At 42.2% G+C, this 15,645-nt stretch overlaps 1 protein-coding gene across 2 annotated transcripts in view; it reads left to right on the forward strand.

Annotated features, from left to right (window-relative positions):
• Positions 1-15,645, forward strand: part of nod1 (nucleotide-binding oligomerization domain containing 1) — a 73,141-nt gene that overhangs the window by 11,767 nt on the left and 45,729 nt on the right. For both annotated transcript variants that reach the window (XM_059945364.1, XM_059945363.1), the window contains one exon: positions 14,230-14,502. In XM_059945364.1, coding sequence (XP_059801347.1) covers positions 14,296-14,502 — 207 coding nt within the window. In that variant the 5' untranslated portion in view covers positions 14,230-14,295. The remainder of the gene's footprint in view (positions 1-14,229; positions 14,503-15,645) is intronic.

Below are 15,645 nucleotides of genomic sequence, written 5' to 3' on the forward strand. Positions count from 1 at the left end.
ATCACTTATAGTTTGATACTCAACACCATCATTCCTTCAACAAGCTTCAAATCCCAGGCCTATGTACCGTCCTTTGGAACTGGATTCATTGGGAGACCTCAGTCATGACATCTCCTCGCTGCCCGTCAACGCAGGCGCACCTCAAGGATGCTTGCTTAGCCCAATGCTCTACTCTCTTTATTCATGACTGTGTAGCTAGGCACAGTTCAAACATCATCTATAAATTCACTAATGTCACCACCACTGTTGACAGAGTCTCAGATGGTGACGGGGAGGTATACAGAAGCAAAATGGATTAGCCAGTTGAGTTGTGTCAGTGAATTATGTACATAGATGCCAAGAGCCCTTTAATCATAAAAAATCTCAATTTTCTGATTTACATAAACTGCTCAGCTATTTTTCTCTCCCCAGAATATAGTGTTACTTCACATCCTCCACATTGTAATCTGACTCAGCTTGTCGACATCCCCTTGAAGCCTCTTTGCATCACGTTCCCATTTATTTGGTGGGAAGCCTGGTGTTATTTCAGATACTTTGAAGAGTTACTTCTAAGGAGCAAAATCAAAGAACTGTTGATGTCAATGCATTCTGTTGCGAGAATCTATTAGACAGAATTGCCTTGACACTACAAACCAAGCGTCATCTATAAATTCAGAACATGACAGAAAATATTTCAGTGAAAAAGATCTTCTCTGTCTGAAGGTCAGAACAACTGTTCTGTATAGTCACAATCCGTCCATTCTCATTGGAGAAAGTTGCTGTCTGTTCCTGTCTGTCAAAGTAATGGCTGCTTTGACCTGTCTGTGTCTGCATTCATTTTCTGTGAAGGCAAAAATCCTTAAAGCACCACCAGAAGCTAAGATCAGTGCATTTCCAATGGTATGTGAAGTTTCACCACAGGAGCAGTAAGCAGACTCTTTTCTGGAATTCGTAACTGAAATAACTGCTTACAATATTCTGAATGTTCTCCGGTGTCATGGGGGTAAGAGGATACCCTTAGCATTTATTCAGTGACTAATTTTGGCTTAGTGTGAGCTCTAAATGCCGGGAGAGAGGAGCACAAGCCGGTTTTTATACTTGATAAACTCCACCCTTTAAATATTAATCAAAAGAATGCATAAACCTTGATGTCTTATTGAAGAGGCCGCGCTATAGTTTATCTACTAAGTTCTCGATTGAGACCTTAATATTGATTATTAGCTCGTTTTGGATACATGATAAGTGATACACTTGGAGCATGTGCCAAGGTCATTAGGGTCTGAGGTCATTAAATAGATGAGATGAGCTGCATAATATGTATCTTGACTGGCTGTTCATTCTATTTTTTTGCTGTTGAGTTTTGCACAAGGCCTCAATTGACTCCCACAGTCATTATTATATTTTTATGGTGGTGGCTTCCTTTGCTATATTTTAGAAATTTTCTAAAATTCATTCTACTAGATAACTTTTTTTTGTTGGCAAAACCAAAGAGCTGGTCATTGACTTAAGGAAGTTGGGTTGTACGCTTGCTCTTGTCTAAATCAACAGTGTTGAGGTTGAGAACTTCAGGTTCCCGGGAGAGAACATCACCCGATTCCTGTTCTGGTCCTACCATGTAGATGCCACGGGCAAGGTCACCAGCATCACTACTTCCTCAGAGACTAAAAGATTTGGCATATCCCCATCAACCTTCACCAATTTTTGTGGATGCATCATGGAAAGTATCCTATCTGGGTGTATAACAGGTTAGTATGGTAACGGCTGTGCACGTGACCACAGTGAGTTGTGGATACAGCTCAGCACGTTGCAGAAACCAGTCTCCACTCCATGGACTCTGTCTGTACTTCTCACCGCTTCACTAAAGCAGCCAGTGTAACCAAAAACCCTACCTACCCTGGACATTCTCTCTTCTTAAGTCTTCCAAGATGAAACAGAAAATATAAAAGCATGAAAACACATACCGTCAGCCTCCAGAACAGCTTCTATTTAGCTGTTAAGACTATTGAAAAGTTCCCTAGATGATAAAATGGGCTCTTAGCCTTGAGTCATTTTGAACCTTATTGTAGGTGTAATTCATTATTCTACATTCTGTTATTATGTAACCTTGTTCTACTTCAATGTACTGTGCAATGATTTCATCTGTTATGAACATTATGAACAAGTTTTTCACTGTATCTTGGCACGTGTGCCAGTAGTAAATGTATTCCAATTCCAAAATTAGTTCAGTTGTTTTCTAGCGACGTGAGCTTCGAGGTATAAGTAAATATCAGTCCAGCACAAGGGTGCACGTCCTCCTCATCTTCATCCGGTAACTGTAAGAAATATTTGCCATTCAGAGGAGGGAGTGTATCTCTTTTGTGTGTTATCTTATTTTTAAAAAAAATTGAACCGCTGATCGCAGTGAGGTCTGCAGCTCATTGGGAGCAGCCATAGTGTGAGTGGGGTGCTTGAGGCTTTGTCTCAGGAAGCTTTGGTGAGAGGAGGCAGGGTTTAAGGTAGATTTCTTCTAAGTTTCTCCCATCCCCCTCGCCCCTCCCTCAGGCCAGGTCAGGACAATGGAATGCTCCTATTGTACGGTGTTGGAAAACAGGGAGACCTCTTGTGTGGCATGCAAACTACACCTGCAAGCTTCTTACAAACTTCAGTGGGGAACTAGAGAAACTCAGCAAGCCAGGCAGCATCTATGGAAATTAATAAACAAAAACACGAAATGCTGGCAGAACTCAGCAGGCTAGACAGCATCTATGGGAGGAGGTAATAACAGCATTTCGGCCTGAAACGTTGTCACTACCTCCTCCAATAGATGCAGTCTGGCCTGCTGAGTTCTGCCAGCATTTTGTGTTTTTATTTATTTCCAGCATCTGCAGATCCACTCGTGTTGAAATGAATAAACAGTCGATATTTCAGGGTGAGACCCTTCTGCAGGACTGGAAAGGAAGGGGGAAGTTGCCCAAATAAAAAGGTAGTGGGCGGGGGGGGGTGGGGGAAGAAGGATTAGTTAGAAAGAGATTGGTGAAGCCAGGTGGGTGGGAAATGTAAAGGGCTGGAGAAGAAGGAATCTGATAGGAGAGGAGAGTGAACCATGGGAGAACTGGGAAGAAGGAAGGGTACCGGGGGGGCAGGGGGGTGGTGATAGACAGTGAGGAGGAGGTAAGAGGCCAGAGTGGAAGAGTGGAGAATAGCTGAAGAGGAAGTGGGAAGAGAAAAAAATTACCTGAAGTAGAAATTGGTGTTCATGCCATCAGGTTTCTGACAAGGTCCTGCAAAGTTAGTGTAGGGAGTTAGGTGCTAAGTTAAAAGACAGGACCTCTGGGCTTTGGATCTTACCAGTACCATGTGTGAATGAGGTCAGAAACAGGAAGATAATACAGTTTAACATGTAGCTAAGGGAATGGTACAGGAAGGAGGGCTTCATATTTTTGAATCATTGTGCTCTTGGAAGACCAATATTCTTGCAGGAAGGTTTGCTAGCGCTGCTCTGGGTGGGGGTTTGGGGAGTTAAATTAGAGTTGCAGGGAGATGGGAACCTGAGTGCCAGGGTAGATAATGGAGTGGTGGTGGGGAAAGATGATGTTAAACTTTTATACTTCCAGGTTCGATGTGCTGTGCATTCAGAGATGCTCTTCCGCATACTACTGTTGTAACATGTAATTTGAATTATGTGTTACAACAGTTACAATCTTGTCAGTTGACCAATCTGGCCTTTCTCTTCTGATCGCTCTCATCTAACAAGGCATTTTCACCTGCAAAACGGCCACTCACTGGATGTTTTTTGTTTTTCGCACCATTCTCTATTAGCTCTACGAACCGTCGTATGTGAAAATCCAAGGATATTGGTAATTTCTGAAGTACTAAAACCACCCTGCCTGGTAACAACAATTATTCCATGGTCAAAGTCACATAGATCACATTTCTTCCCCATTCTGATGTTTGGTCTAAACAGCAGCTGAACCTCTTGAACCACATCTGCATGCTTTTTCAGCACTGATTTGCTGCCAAATGATTGGCTGATTAAACATTTGCATTAATGAGCAAGTGTACAGCTGTATCTAGAAAGATGTGGGCATTAAGTGTAGAGGCCCCAATTAGAGGGGGTGTGATATGTAGTGAGTAGTAGGTCGTGTCTGATCAATCTAATGGCTTTTTTTTCCTAAGGAGGTTACCAGAAAAAATTATGAAGGATATAGAGTGAATATTGCCTTCATGGACTTTAACAAGGTGGTTGACAAAGTCCTGTATGGGAGGCTGGTCAAGAAGGCATTTAAGATGAGACAGTGGCTTAGTGGGAGAAACAAAAGAGTGGTAGGAGATGGTTGCGTCTCTGACTGGAGGCCTGTGTCTTGTGTGCATCAGAGATTAGTGCTGGGTCCGTTGTTTGTCATCTATATCAACGATCTAGATGACATTCTGGTAAACTGGATCAGCAGATTCGTGGATGAAGCCAAGGTTGAGGGCTCAGTGGACAGCAAGGAAGGCTGTCAAAGCTCGCAGTGTGATGTGGACCATCTGGGAGATCGAGCAGAAAAATGACAGATGGAATTTAATGTAGACAAGTATGAGGTTTTGCACTTTGGGAGGACGTACCAGAGTAGGACTTGTACAGTGAATGGTAGGGTACTGAGGAGTTGGATAGAACACAAGGATCTGGGAATATAGATCCATAATTCCTAAAAAGTTGTGTCAAAGTTAGATATGGTCATAAGAGAGCTTTTAGTACATTGATCTTCATAGATCAAAGTATTGGGTATAGGAGTTGAGATGTTATATTGTTGTAAAAGATGTTGGTGAGAACAAATTTGGAATATTGTGTGCACTTCTGGTGACCTACCTACAGGAAAGATATCAATAAGATTGAAAAAGTACAGAGAACATTTACAAGGATGTTGCCAGGACTTGAGAACCTGAGTTATAGGGAAAAATTGACTTTTTTCCCTGGAGCGTAAGAGAGTGAGGGGAGATTTGATAGAGATATACAAAATTATGCGGGCTATAGATAGAGTTGATACAATCAGGCTTTTTCCTCTGGGGTTGGGTGAAACTAGAAATAGAGGTCATAGGTTAAGGATGAAACGTGAAATATTCAAGGGGAGCCTGAGAGAAAATATCTTCATTCAGAGGAAGTTGAGAGTGGATCAAGCTGCCAGAGGAAGTGGTGGTTGTGGGTGTGATTTCAACTTTTGAGAGAAGCTTGGATAAGTACATGGACGGGAGGGGTATGCAGGGCAATGGTCCAGGTGTGGGTTGATGGACTAGGCAGAATAATAATTTGGCATGGAAAAGATGGGCTGAAGGGTCTTTTTTTTGCTGTTGTGCTCTATGACTAGAACTTTTATTGGGAATGCCACCTTGGATCATGTGCTTAAGTCTCTAGAGAGATTCTTTAACCCATGAGTTACAGACTCAAAGGTAGTAATGCTGAGCACAATTGCTGGTGTGCGCAAATCAATTTAAGGAGAATCTATAAAGGAATTTGACTAGTTATGAGGGGAAAAAGCAGGGTAGGGATGTACAGATAAAGATCATAAAAAGTAACCATGGGGTGGGGGGTGGAGAATTTCAATAAGGTTATAAAATAAACGATTAGTGGGTAGATGAGCGAAATATATTTCATCTAGGGGGTGGAAGTGATCTGGAACTTTGAAAGGGCAAAGACCTCAACCACACATCAGCTGCTCATGGATAGGTACTTGAAGAACTGTAACGTGCAAGACTACTGATCTGGTGCCGGAAGGTGGGGTTTGTCTACAGGGCGGTTTTTCTACTAACATGGACATAGTGTGCTGAATGGCCTCTTTTTTTTGTGCTTCAGCCTAATGTATCTAATAGTGTACGTTTATCATAGAAACTGGAAGCGTGACAAGTGCTGAATGGAAACATTGAAAGGAGCAAATGTTGTTTTGGGACTCCAGCCAGGCTAGTGACTGACTGTGGGGAATTGTCCTGCTTTGAATTATGAAAGGTTTACAATAGGATATTGGACAAAGCAGTTGTTCAGTTGTTTATGGGAATTATGATCTGTGTATTTTTCCTGGGAGTTATTTTAAATGCCTTCTAGTATGATGTTTAAATACAATAATGCATTTCCTGATTGGCTTGCTAAAGGCAGTGCCTAAAGGAATTTGGTTCCTCAATTTAATAATCCTTCTGCTGCACTCTGCACCACATGGAGCAAAATTCTGCCAGCCTTTGCTTCCTGTGCAGTCAATCTCTCTTCCATCGTTTTTAAAGATGCCACGTGTTAATTGAAGCATACAGTGAAATGTGTCATTTGTGTCAACGACCAACGTTGTGTGTAGCTGTGCTGGGGACAGTCCACAAGTGTCACAACCTGCCGTGCCTACAACTTACTATCCCTTATGTTACGTACCCGTGACACATGACACATGGTGTACTTGTCACGTGACAGGTGTTGAAGCCATACTGGACTTGAGGTAATGGTCTTGTGATGGTGGAGTGACGTCATTTTCCCGCCAGTAGATGTCATGTGACAGTTTTTTTTACAGGGTATAAAACGAGGACCCCTCCCTGTGAGGAGGGGCAGTTCGTGGCTGGATTTGCCATGTTGACTTCATGCCACTGGGTGATTTAATATTATGATGCACTGTGGTTGAAAGATGGAGTTTTATTTAATGCCTAAAGTTTAAAAGGTCATTGCCAGCAGCTTCTTTATAATACTGCTAGTTGAGAATCAGTGGAGAGTGAAGATCGGAGTTCGGGAGTTAAAAGATCGAGGAAAATCGATTTTGACGGTGAAATGGGTTCGAACTTGTTTGATCCTCATTCGGAAGGAATTCTTTGACTGTCCCCGTGTTAATCCCTGTGAATAATAGCAGAAAGGATTGGGAACAGTTTTGTAAAGGAAAGGTCAGTACCTTTAAGCCGTTTCATTTCCATCTTCGTGGGAAAAGTAGTTCGCCTGGGAATCGAAGCAAGACGACGTGAAAGAGATTTTAAATCGTTTAAAAAATCTCTCCCTTAAATGGACTGTAAGCATTTTGAACTTTTGCAATACTACTTTGAAGAACTGTTTTTGCAACATCGCTTTAAGAACTGTTTAAGCTTCATCGCTTTAAGAACTGTTTAAGCTTCGTCGCTTTAAGAACTGTTTAAGCTTCATCACTTTAAGAACTGTTTAAGCTTCATCACTTTAAGAACTGTTTAAGCTTCCTTGCTTTAAGAACTGTTTAAGCTGCCGCACAGCAGCTGATTTCCGGTTACGTTAGTGATTTATTTACTTTTGGGGGTTTGTTTTCAGTGTTTAAGTAAAGTTTTGGTTGTTATAAAAACCCCTGCCTCACTCATATATTTATTGTTGCTTGAATCCGTAACACTTACTATAGCTTTCAAATGTGGGAGGAAGCTGGAGAGACCAGAGGAGACCCATGTGGTCACGGGACGTATGTAAAACTCCTTACAGACAGTGGTGGGAATCGAATCTCAATCGCTGGCACAGTAAAGTGTTTTGCTACACTACTGTGCCGCCCACTTCAGCTATTTTACTTGGCTGTTGTAGGAGGTGAGCAGTGGCTGATGATTTGTGACCTGCAGTTGAAGGCAAGTGGTGGGAGAGACTGAGTTACCCTTGAAGTTCCCTCTAATGCGCTCATGTTGGTACCCTGTTTGCGAAGGAAAAGTGTATATTTCGTGATTTTTATTAACGACCTGGATGTGGGGGTTGAAAGGTGGGTTGGCAAGTTTGCAGACGACACAAAGGTTGCTGGTGTTGTAGATAGTGTAGAGGATTGTCAAAGATTGCAGAGAGACATTGATAGGATGCAGAAGTGGGCTGAGAAGTGGCAGATGGAGTTCAACCCAGAGAAGTGTGAGGTGGTACACTTTGGTAAACTCCAAGCAGAGTACAAAGTAAATGGCAGGATACTTGGTAGTGTGGAGGAGCAGATGTGGGGGTACATGTCCACAGATCCCTGAAAGTTTCCTCACAGGTAGAAAGGGTAGTTAAGAAAGCTTATGGAGTGTTAGCTTTCATAAGTAGAGGGATAGAGTTTAAGAGTCACGGGGTAATGATGCAGCTTTATAAAACTCTGGTTAGGCCACACTTGGAGTATTGTGTCCAGTTCTGGTCGCCTCACTATAGGAAGGATGTGGAAGCATTGGAAAGGGTGCAGAGGAGATTTACCAGGATGCTGCCTGGTTTAGAGAGTATGCATTATGATCAGAGATTAAGGGAGCTAGGGCTTTACTCCCTGGAGAGGAGGAGGATGAGAGGAGACATGATAGAGGTATATAAGATATTAAGAGGGATAGATAAAGTGGACAGCCAGCACCTCTTCCCCAGGGCACCACTGTTTAATACAAGAAGACATGGCTTTAAGGTAAGGGGAGGGAAGTTCAAGGGGGATATTAGAGGAAGGTTTTTTACTCAGAGAGTGGTTGGTGTGTGGAATGCACTGCCTGAGTCAGTGGTGGAGGCAGATACACTAGTGATGTTTAAGAGACTACTAGACAGTTATATGGAGGAATTTAAGGTGGGGGGTTATATGGGAGGCAGGGTTTAAGGGTCAGCACAACATTGTGGGCCGAAGGGCCGGTACTGTGTTGTATTGTTCTATATTAACTTTATGAAGTTGAACTTGAGATTTGAGATCAGAGAATCTGTTGGAATTTACCATAATTGAAGGTTCCTGTCTTACACAACGGAGAAATATAGAAAGATGTTATCTGATGCTATTTTTTTAAATTGTTACAATAGTTTTGAACTTCATGCACACTAAATGAATGTGCTGCCTGCCGGATTTGTGTGTTGCCAAAAAAGAATTCCAAAGCTTCAAGCTTATTTAAATTGTGTATAGCAGACTTTCCACGTGTTTCTGCACATAAATTGTTAAATTGTAAGAAGTTAACCTGGAGGAAGTGTGAATCATGGCAAGAGCTAACACTTACAGCAAGAGTGGAGAAGATAATTCCCAAATACATTTCAAGTAGGCAGCTGATTTGCTTGTGAGTGATTGGAGTGGTGGAAGTAAACAGCCAGACAAACAGAAGAGACTCTGCAGATGCTTGAAATCTAGAGCAACACACAAAATGCTGGAGGAACTCAGCAGGTCAGACAGCATCTATGAATTCCTGATAAAAGGCATCGACCCAAAATGTCAATTGTTTATTCCCATTTGTAGATGCTGCTCGACTTGCTGAGTTCCTCCAGCATTTTGTGTGTGATGCTCAAGTAAATGTCCACTTGTAAAGATATTTAACAGAGAAAGTGTTTAGCCTATTGTGTCTGTTGGGCAAAGGCACTTATGAAAAGGGAACAAGAAATGGGAAAAACACGTAAAGGAGCTTGGGAGACACTGATGTGTGGATGAACAACAGGACCCTGGTGGATCACGCTCCTATTTTCCAAAATCACAATAAAGGCTATAGAACCAAATGTGGTTAAAAGCATCTTGTATAAATAAGCACAATGGTTGGCATGGATACGGTGGACAAAATACTTTTTACTTTGTTGCACAGCCCTCTGACTTGGTGATTTTTTTGCAATACTTTAAAGACTAGTGATATATTCCATCTGAACCTGGTGGTTATTCCGCTTTCCAAGCGCCGATTTCCTGGTTTGCCCTGTTAGTTCACATATCGCCCTCATGAAGATGGCTGCACATATAGTTACTAATAGCGTCTACTCTCTACTTAATTATCCACTTAAACTTTATGTCCTTACAGAACTTTGGAAAGTCAGATCAAACACGGCAGAGTGGTTATTGTGACACTATTACAGCTTGGGGCATTACTGGAATTCAGAGTTTAATTCCGGCACTGTCTGTAAGGAGTTTGTACGTTCTCCCCGTGACCCTGTGGGTGTCATCCAGGTGCACTGGCTTCCTCCCACAGTCCAAAGACGTACTGGTTAGTAGGTTAATTGGTCATTGTAAGTTAACTTCTGATTAGGCTAGTGTTAAATAGATGGGTTGCTGGGCAGATCCCTGAGAGGCCAGTTCTGCAGTTTATCTTTAATAATAGAACAAAACCCAGTGTTTTTCTACCACCTTCGACTTCCTAATTATCTTTGCAGAAATAAATTTACCCTGAATGCTTCCGTTTGTTCTGAAAGAGATCTACATTTCAAAAGCTATTTCTGGTCCACTTTTGCTTTGCTGAACCAGTTAGTAAAACATAGAACATCGAACACTGCAGTACAGTACAGGCCCTTCAGGCCACAATGTCGTGCTGAACCCTGAGATCCATCCAACCCTTCCCTCCTACGTAGCCCTCCATTTTGTATTATCCTGTGTGCCTGTCTCTTAAATGTTTCTGGTGTATCTGACTGCCACTGCACACATACCATTCTCTGTGTGTTTAAAAAAAGAACTTGCCTCTGATATCCTCCCTATACTCTCCTCCAATCACCTTGAAATAATACACCCTCGTATTAGCTAGTTCCACACTGGGGAAATGTCTCTGGATTGCCACTTGATCTTCTAACAAGTCATCTCTCATCCTCTTCTGGTTCAGAGAGATAGCTCGCTCAGGCTATCCTTGTAAAATATTGTCTATAATCCAAGCAGCATCCTAGTAAATCTCTATACCCTCTCGAAAGCTTCCACATCCTTCCTATAATGAGGCAACAGAACTGAATATAATGTTCTAAGTGTGTTAGGGTACCAAGATTTTTAAATGAATTATTCTCTTCTTTCGAGCTTTTATTCCTATTTTATTCTTGTCCTTTTTGCAATTATACTAAATAAACCTAACTGAGCAGCGTAATCAACAGGCATGAGCCAGCACATCCTGATGCCTTCAGCTTCATTTTGGGGGATTTTAACCAGGCCAGCTTGATAAAGTCACTAAATAATTATTATCAACAAATCACCCGTAGGGCCAGAGGAAATAACGCACTGGACCACTGCTACACCAAGTTCGAGAGTGCCTGCTGTGCTCCCCCACGCCGACACTTTGGAAAGTCTGATCACCCGGCTGTACTTGTACTCCCTGAGTATAGGCCGAGACTGAGGACTGCAGCACCAGGAGCGAGGACCATAAAGATGTGGACCAGGGAGGCACAGGAGCACTTACAGGACCGCTTCGAATCACTGGACTGGACTGTGTTCAGGGTGTCATCTTTGAGCCTGGATGAATATGTCACAGTTGTCACCGACTTCATTAAAACCTGTGTGGATGAATGTGTGCCTATGAAAGCTTACTGTATATTCCCAAACCAAAAGTTGTGGATGAACCAGGAGGTTTCTTAATCTGCTGAGGGCTAGATCTGTGGCATTTAAGCTTGGGGATCCGGGTGTGTATAAGAAAACCAGTTATGACTTCCAGTGGGATATTTCAAGAGCCAAGAAACAATTCCAGGAGAGGTTGGAGGCAACAGTGGATGCATGTCAACTCTGGCAGGGTATGCAGGCCATTATTTGCTACAAAGCAAAACCCAAGATCATGAATGGCAGTAATGTTTCACTGCTAGACGAGCTTTGAAAGGGAGAATATAAAACCACAGTTGTGAGGATCCCTGCAGCATCCGATGACCCTGTGATCTCTGTCTCAGAGGCCGACATTAGGCTGTCTTCCAAGAGAATGAAGCATCACAAGGTAGCAGGGCCCTATGGAGTACTTGGTAGGATTCTGAAAACCTGTGCTAACCAAAGACATTTTGAATCTATTGCTGTTACAATCGGAAATTCCCACCTGCTTCAAAAGGACAACTATTACACCAGCGCCCAAGAAGAGCAGAGTGAGCTGCCTCAACGACTATCACCCAGTGGCACTCACGTCTGTGGTGATGAAATACTGTGAGAGATTGGTCTTGGCTAGAATCTAAACCTGTCTCAGGTGTATCCACTGCAATTTGTCTATCGCCTCAATAAGTCTACAGTAGACATGATCTCACTGGCTCTCCACACGGCCTTGGATCACCTGGACAATGCAAATACCCATGTCAGGATGCTGTTTATTGACTATAGCTCAGCATTTAATGCCAACATTCCTACAGTCCTGATGTAAAAGCATCAGAACCTGCGTCTCTGTACCTGCCTCTGCAACCGGATCCTCGACTTCCTAACTGGAAGACCACAATCTATGCAGATTGGACATAACATCTCCACCTTGCTGACAGTCAACATCGGCGCAGCACAGGGATGTGTGTTTAGCCCACTGCTCTGCTCTCGCCACACCCATGACTATGTGGCTAGGTGTAGTTCAAACAGCATTTGTAAATTAGCTGATGATACAACCATTGCTGGCAGAATTTCTGGTGGTGACAAAAGGGCGTACTGGATATTCCAGTTAGTTGAGCGGTGTCGTAGCAACCACCTGCACTGAACATCAGCAAGACCAGAGAGCTAAATGTGGGCCAGGAAGGGTAAGACGAGGGAAAACAAACCAATCTTCATAGAGGGATCAGAAGTGGAGAGAGTGAGCAGTTTAAGTTCCTGGGTGTCAGTATCTCTGTGGACCTAACCTGTGAACAACATATTGATGCAGCTATAGAGAAAGCAAAACAGTGGCTGTATTTTGCTGGGATTTTGAGGAGATTTGGTTTGTCAACTAAAACACTTAAAACCTTCTACAAGTGTACCATGGTGAGCATTCTGACAGGCTGCATCACTGTCTGGTATGGGGAGGGGAGTGCTACTGCGCAAGATTGAAATAGGTTGCAGAAACTTGTAAAATTAGTCAGCTCCACCATGGATGCTGGCCTCTGTGGTATTAAAGACACCTTCAAGGAGCAATGTCTTAGGAAGGTGGCGTCCATTATTAAGGATTCGCACCACCCAGCACCCATGATAGAGCTGACTAATTTTACAAGTTTCTACACTGTTATTTTGGGGAAGGAGGTACAGAAGCCTGAAGGCACACACTCAGCGATTCAGGAACAGCTTCTTTCGCTCTCAATTACTGAAAGGACATTGAACCCATGAACACTACCTCACTACTTTTTTTATTCCTGTTATGTTGCTCTAGTTTTGTAACTTAACTATTCAATAGACAAATATATATTTAATGTAACTCAGTTGTTTTCCCTCTATACTTATTTATCATGTATTGTGTTGTACTGCTGCTGTAAAGTTAACAAATTTCACCACATATGTTGGTGATATTAAACCTGATTCTGATTCATGATCACCGTCTCTAAAGCTGCTCTCACACAGGTACCTTCCTTAAGACTAAATCCAGACACACACACACACGCACCCATGCACGCACGCACGCACGCACACACACCACCACCACCACCTCCTTACTGATCTTTCTCTAAATGGTTCAAATAAAATTTTCCTGTAAGCAATGAATTCTGTATACTCGGTGATTTTTTTTAACTGTGACTGTATTCACCTCAATGTTAACGTAGTTAAAATCTCCCACAATAACAGCACATGCGTTTTTGCACTTCTCAGAAATTTGTTCTTCCATCTTCTTCAAACAGTTGGGAAGTCCATAGTCCCAATGTCGTGGCTACCTTTTATCTCTGTTGTTTAGCTTAGGTATACGTACAGTGTTACTGGATAATCTTTAGCGAATCTGAACATTCTCAACTTTTTATTTCTTTATTGCACCGTGCTTTCTTCATCTGTACAACTGAGCCATCTGTGGTTCAATCATCTTGGCTAAACTGCACTCCCCAGGGTAACCCTCTCTCCTATCAGTAATTAGAACTAAATTTTAACCCTCTCAAGGATTCTCTCTCTCGTTTTGTCTGTCTGTTAGGCAACTGCTCCCTTTCTGACTGCACTCTTTTCATTAATGGCCTGAAACATGATTTCCAAGGTAAGCCCTTGGCCTCCTGAATGAACTACTGTGACCTCAGCTGTCAGTAAAGCACCGAAACCTCAGATCTCAGGTTGATGTTGTATCCTGAACCTGTGGTTATCATTATAACCAAATGGCACAGGTCTAAGATGTCCTCTAATGCCTCTGTATAAAATCTTACTACTTGTTTATTATCAGTAGAAAAAAAATTCCAGCAAAGCCCCTCTCTCTTTGCTTCACTTATCACCTTGCTCACCAAATTCCCAGGATCCAAACATAATTTCATTAGCTAAATCCTATTGGTGCTTCCAAAGGTATGTGTCAGATCAGCGCTGCTAACAGTAATTACTACATAAAACATTCTAGCTGGGTTCATAATTACTGTGGTTTGCCTAACTGTGTTTTATTCCTATGTGACTGTTTGGTGTTGCCATTATATTATTGGTAATTGTAAGCTGTATTAGTGGCTTGGGATTAACTTTTTGAAATGTGATTTGTGTAGATGCATGATTTGGAATCTGATAATAAACTCTTGTATTTCAGTGAAGAGCATGGCAGAGGAAGCTGGTAGACACACATGACTCCAGTGCCTAGGATGTTTGTACAAGAATGGATGGAGTGCAGCAGCATGGAGCTCAGGGGCAGGTGCCTTTTACTTTGGATCGCTCATTCACTAAGCTGTTGAAGGTTCACCGAGAAGTCTTGGTGGGTCGTATGACAAATACAGAGTGTGTGCTGCGCAACCTACAGAGGAAAGGTTATATTTCCAATGAGGAAGCCGAACTGTCACAGCAGCAGCCAACGCAAGCAGCTAAGGTAAAATGATTCCGTCACCTCTTGGCTCTGGGAAAGCATGCGGCCGCTTACGGTGAATAGATTTATTTTAGTCACTGGTGTCTTTCGAAGAGTTCTGTCAAGGCAGATTGCCAGGGAGTAGTGTTTTTCTGCTTCAGGATTCTCCTGAGCTCTGCAAGCCTCTAGAAAAGATCCTGGGTCTGGCAGAACGGAGTTGTGTCAAAGCTTTTTCAGTGATTTGAAAGGCTTGGAGCTTGGATGAGTCCTTTGCCCATGCTGGTAGGGACCCTGGAGATCCTGAAGCAGTTGCTTGGAGAAAGAAACAATTTTTGAATACCGAATACAATGCTCGGGATAGAGACATTTGTTAGAATTGGACATTCTGTTGAATACTTGAACGTGTTGTGCTGAGATCATTGTTGGACCATGAATTCAGGAGCAATGAGGAACTTGGGAATCATAGTATTTAACAGAAACAAAAGAGACTGCAGATACTAGAATCTGAAGCAATATATTCTGTTCAGGAAACTGCACGTCGAGCAGCATCCGTGGTGAAAGAAATTGTTGAATCTATGGCATGATACTCTGTATCAGGACTAAGTGGAGAGAGAAGATTTGTTAGTATAGAGGGGTGGGCATGGGTGAGACAGGAGTCTAAGTGATCCTACTCAATTTTTGACTTCCTCCAGCAGCTAGTGTGTTACTGAAACAGACTTAACACTCTTAACACCTTTCCATGTCTGCTGGGTAGGATGATGCCACTCATAAACCAGAAATTAAAGTTTAAAGTTTCGGTCTGCAGAATTCCTGTAAGTCAAGTAACTAGTTGCACAATGACCAAGGCAAATCTGCATGCTTGGAAACTCTCCAAAATGTAGATGCATAATAAGATCGGTAGTCTTTTAAAATTGCCAAGCCTCCTGAAGTATTCTTTTTGATGAAATTAAAATATAGGAAAGATAAGTATGTATGTAAAAAGTCTGACATGAGGTAAGTAAATTCCTTTTCAAAAATTTGTTGAAGATTCAATTTTATGTTGAAATTTTGTTTTTTGGTTTAGGAAGTTCAAATTGTTTTAATTATCTTAAATTAATGTAAAATTTATTTTCAGTCTTGGATATCTTGGTTTCTATAGCTGTGGTTTTCAACCTTCTCAACCTGTTT

The sequence above is a fragment of the Hypanus sabinus genome, chromosome 20 (genome assembly GCF_030144855.1).
Source record: "Hypanus sabinus isolate sHypSab1 chromosome 20, sHypSab1.hap1, whole genome shotgun sequence".
Classification (NCBI taxonomy): Eukaryota; Metazoa; Chordata; class Chondrichthyes; order Myliobatiformes; family Dasyatidae; genus Hypanus; species Hypanus sabinus.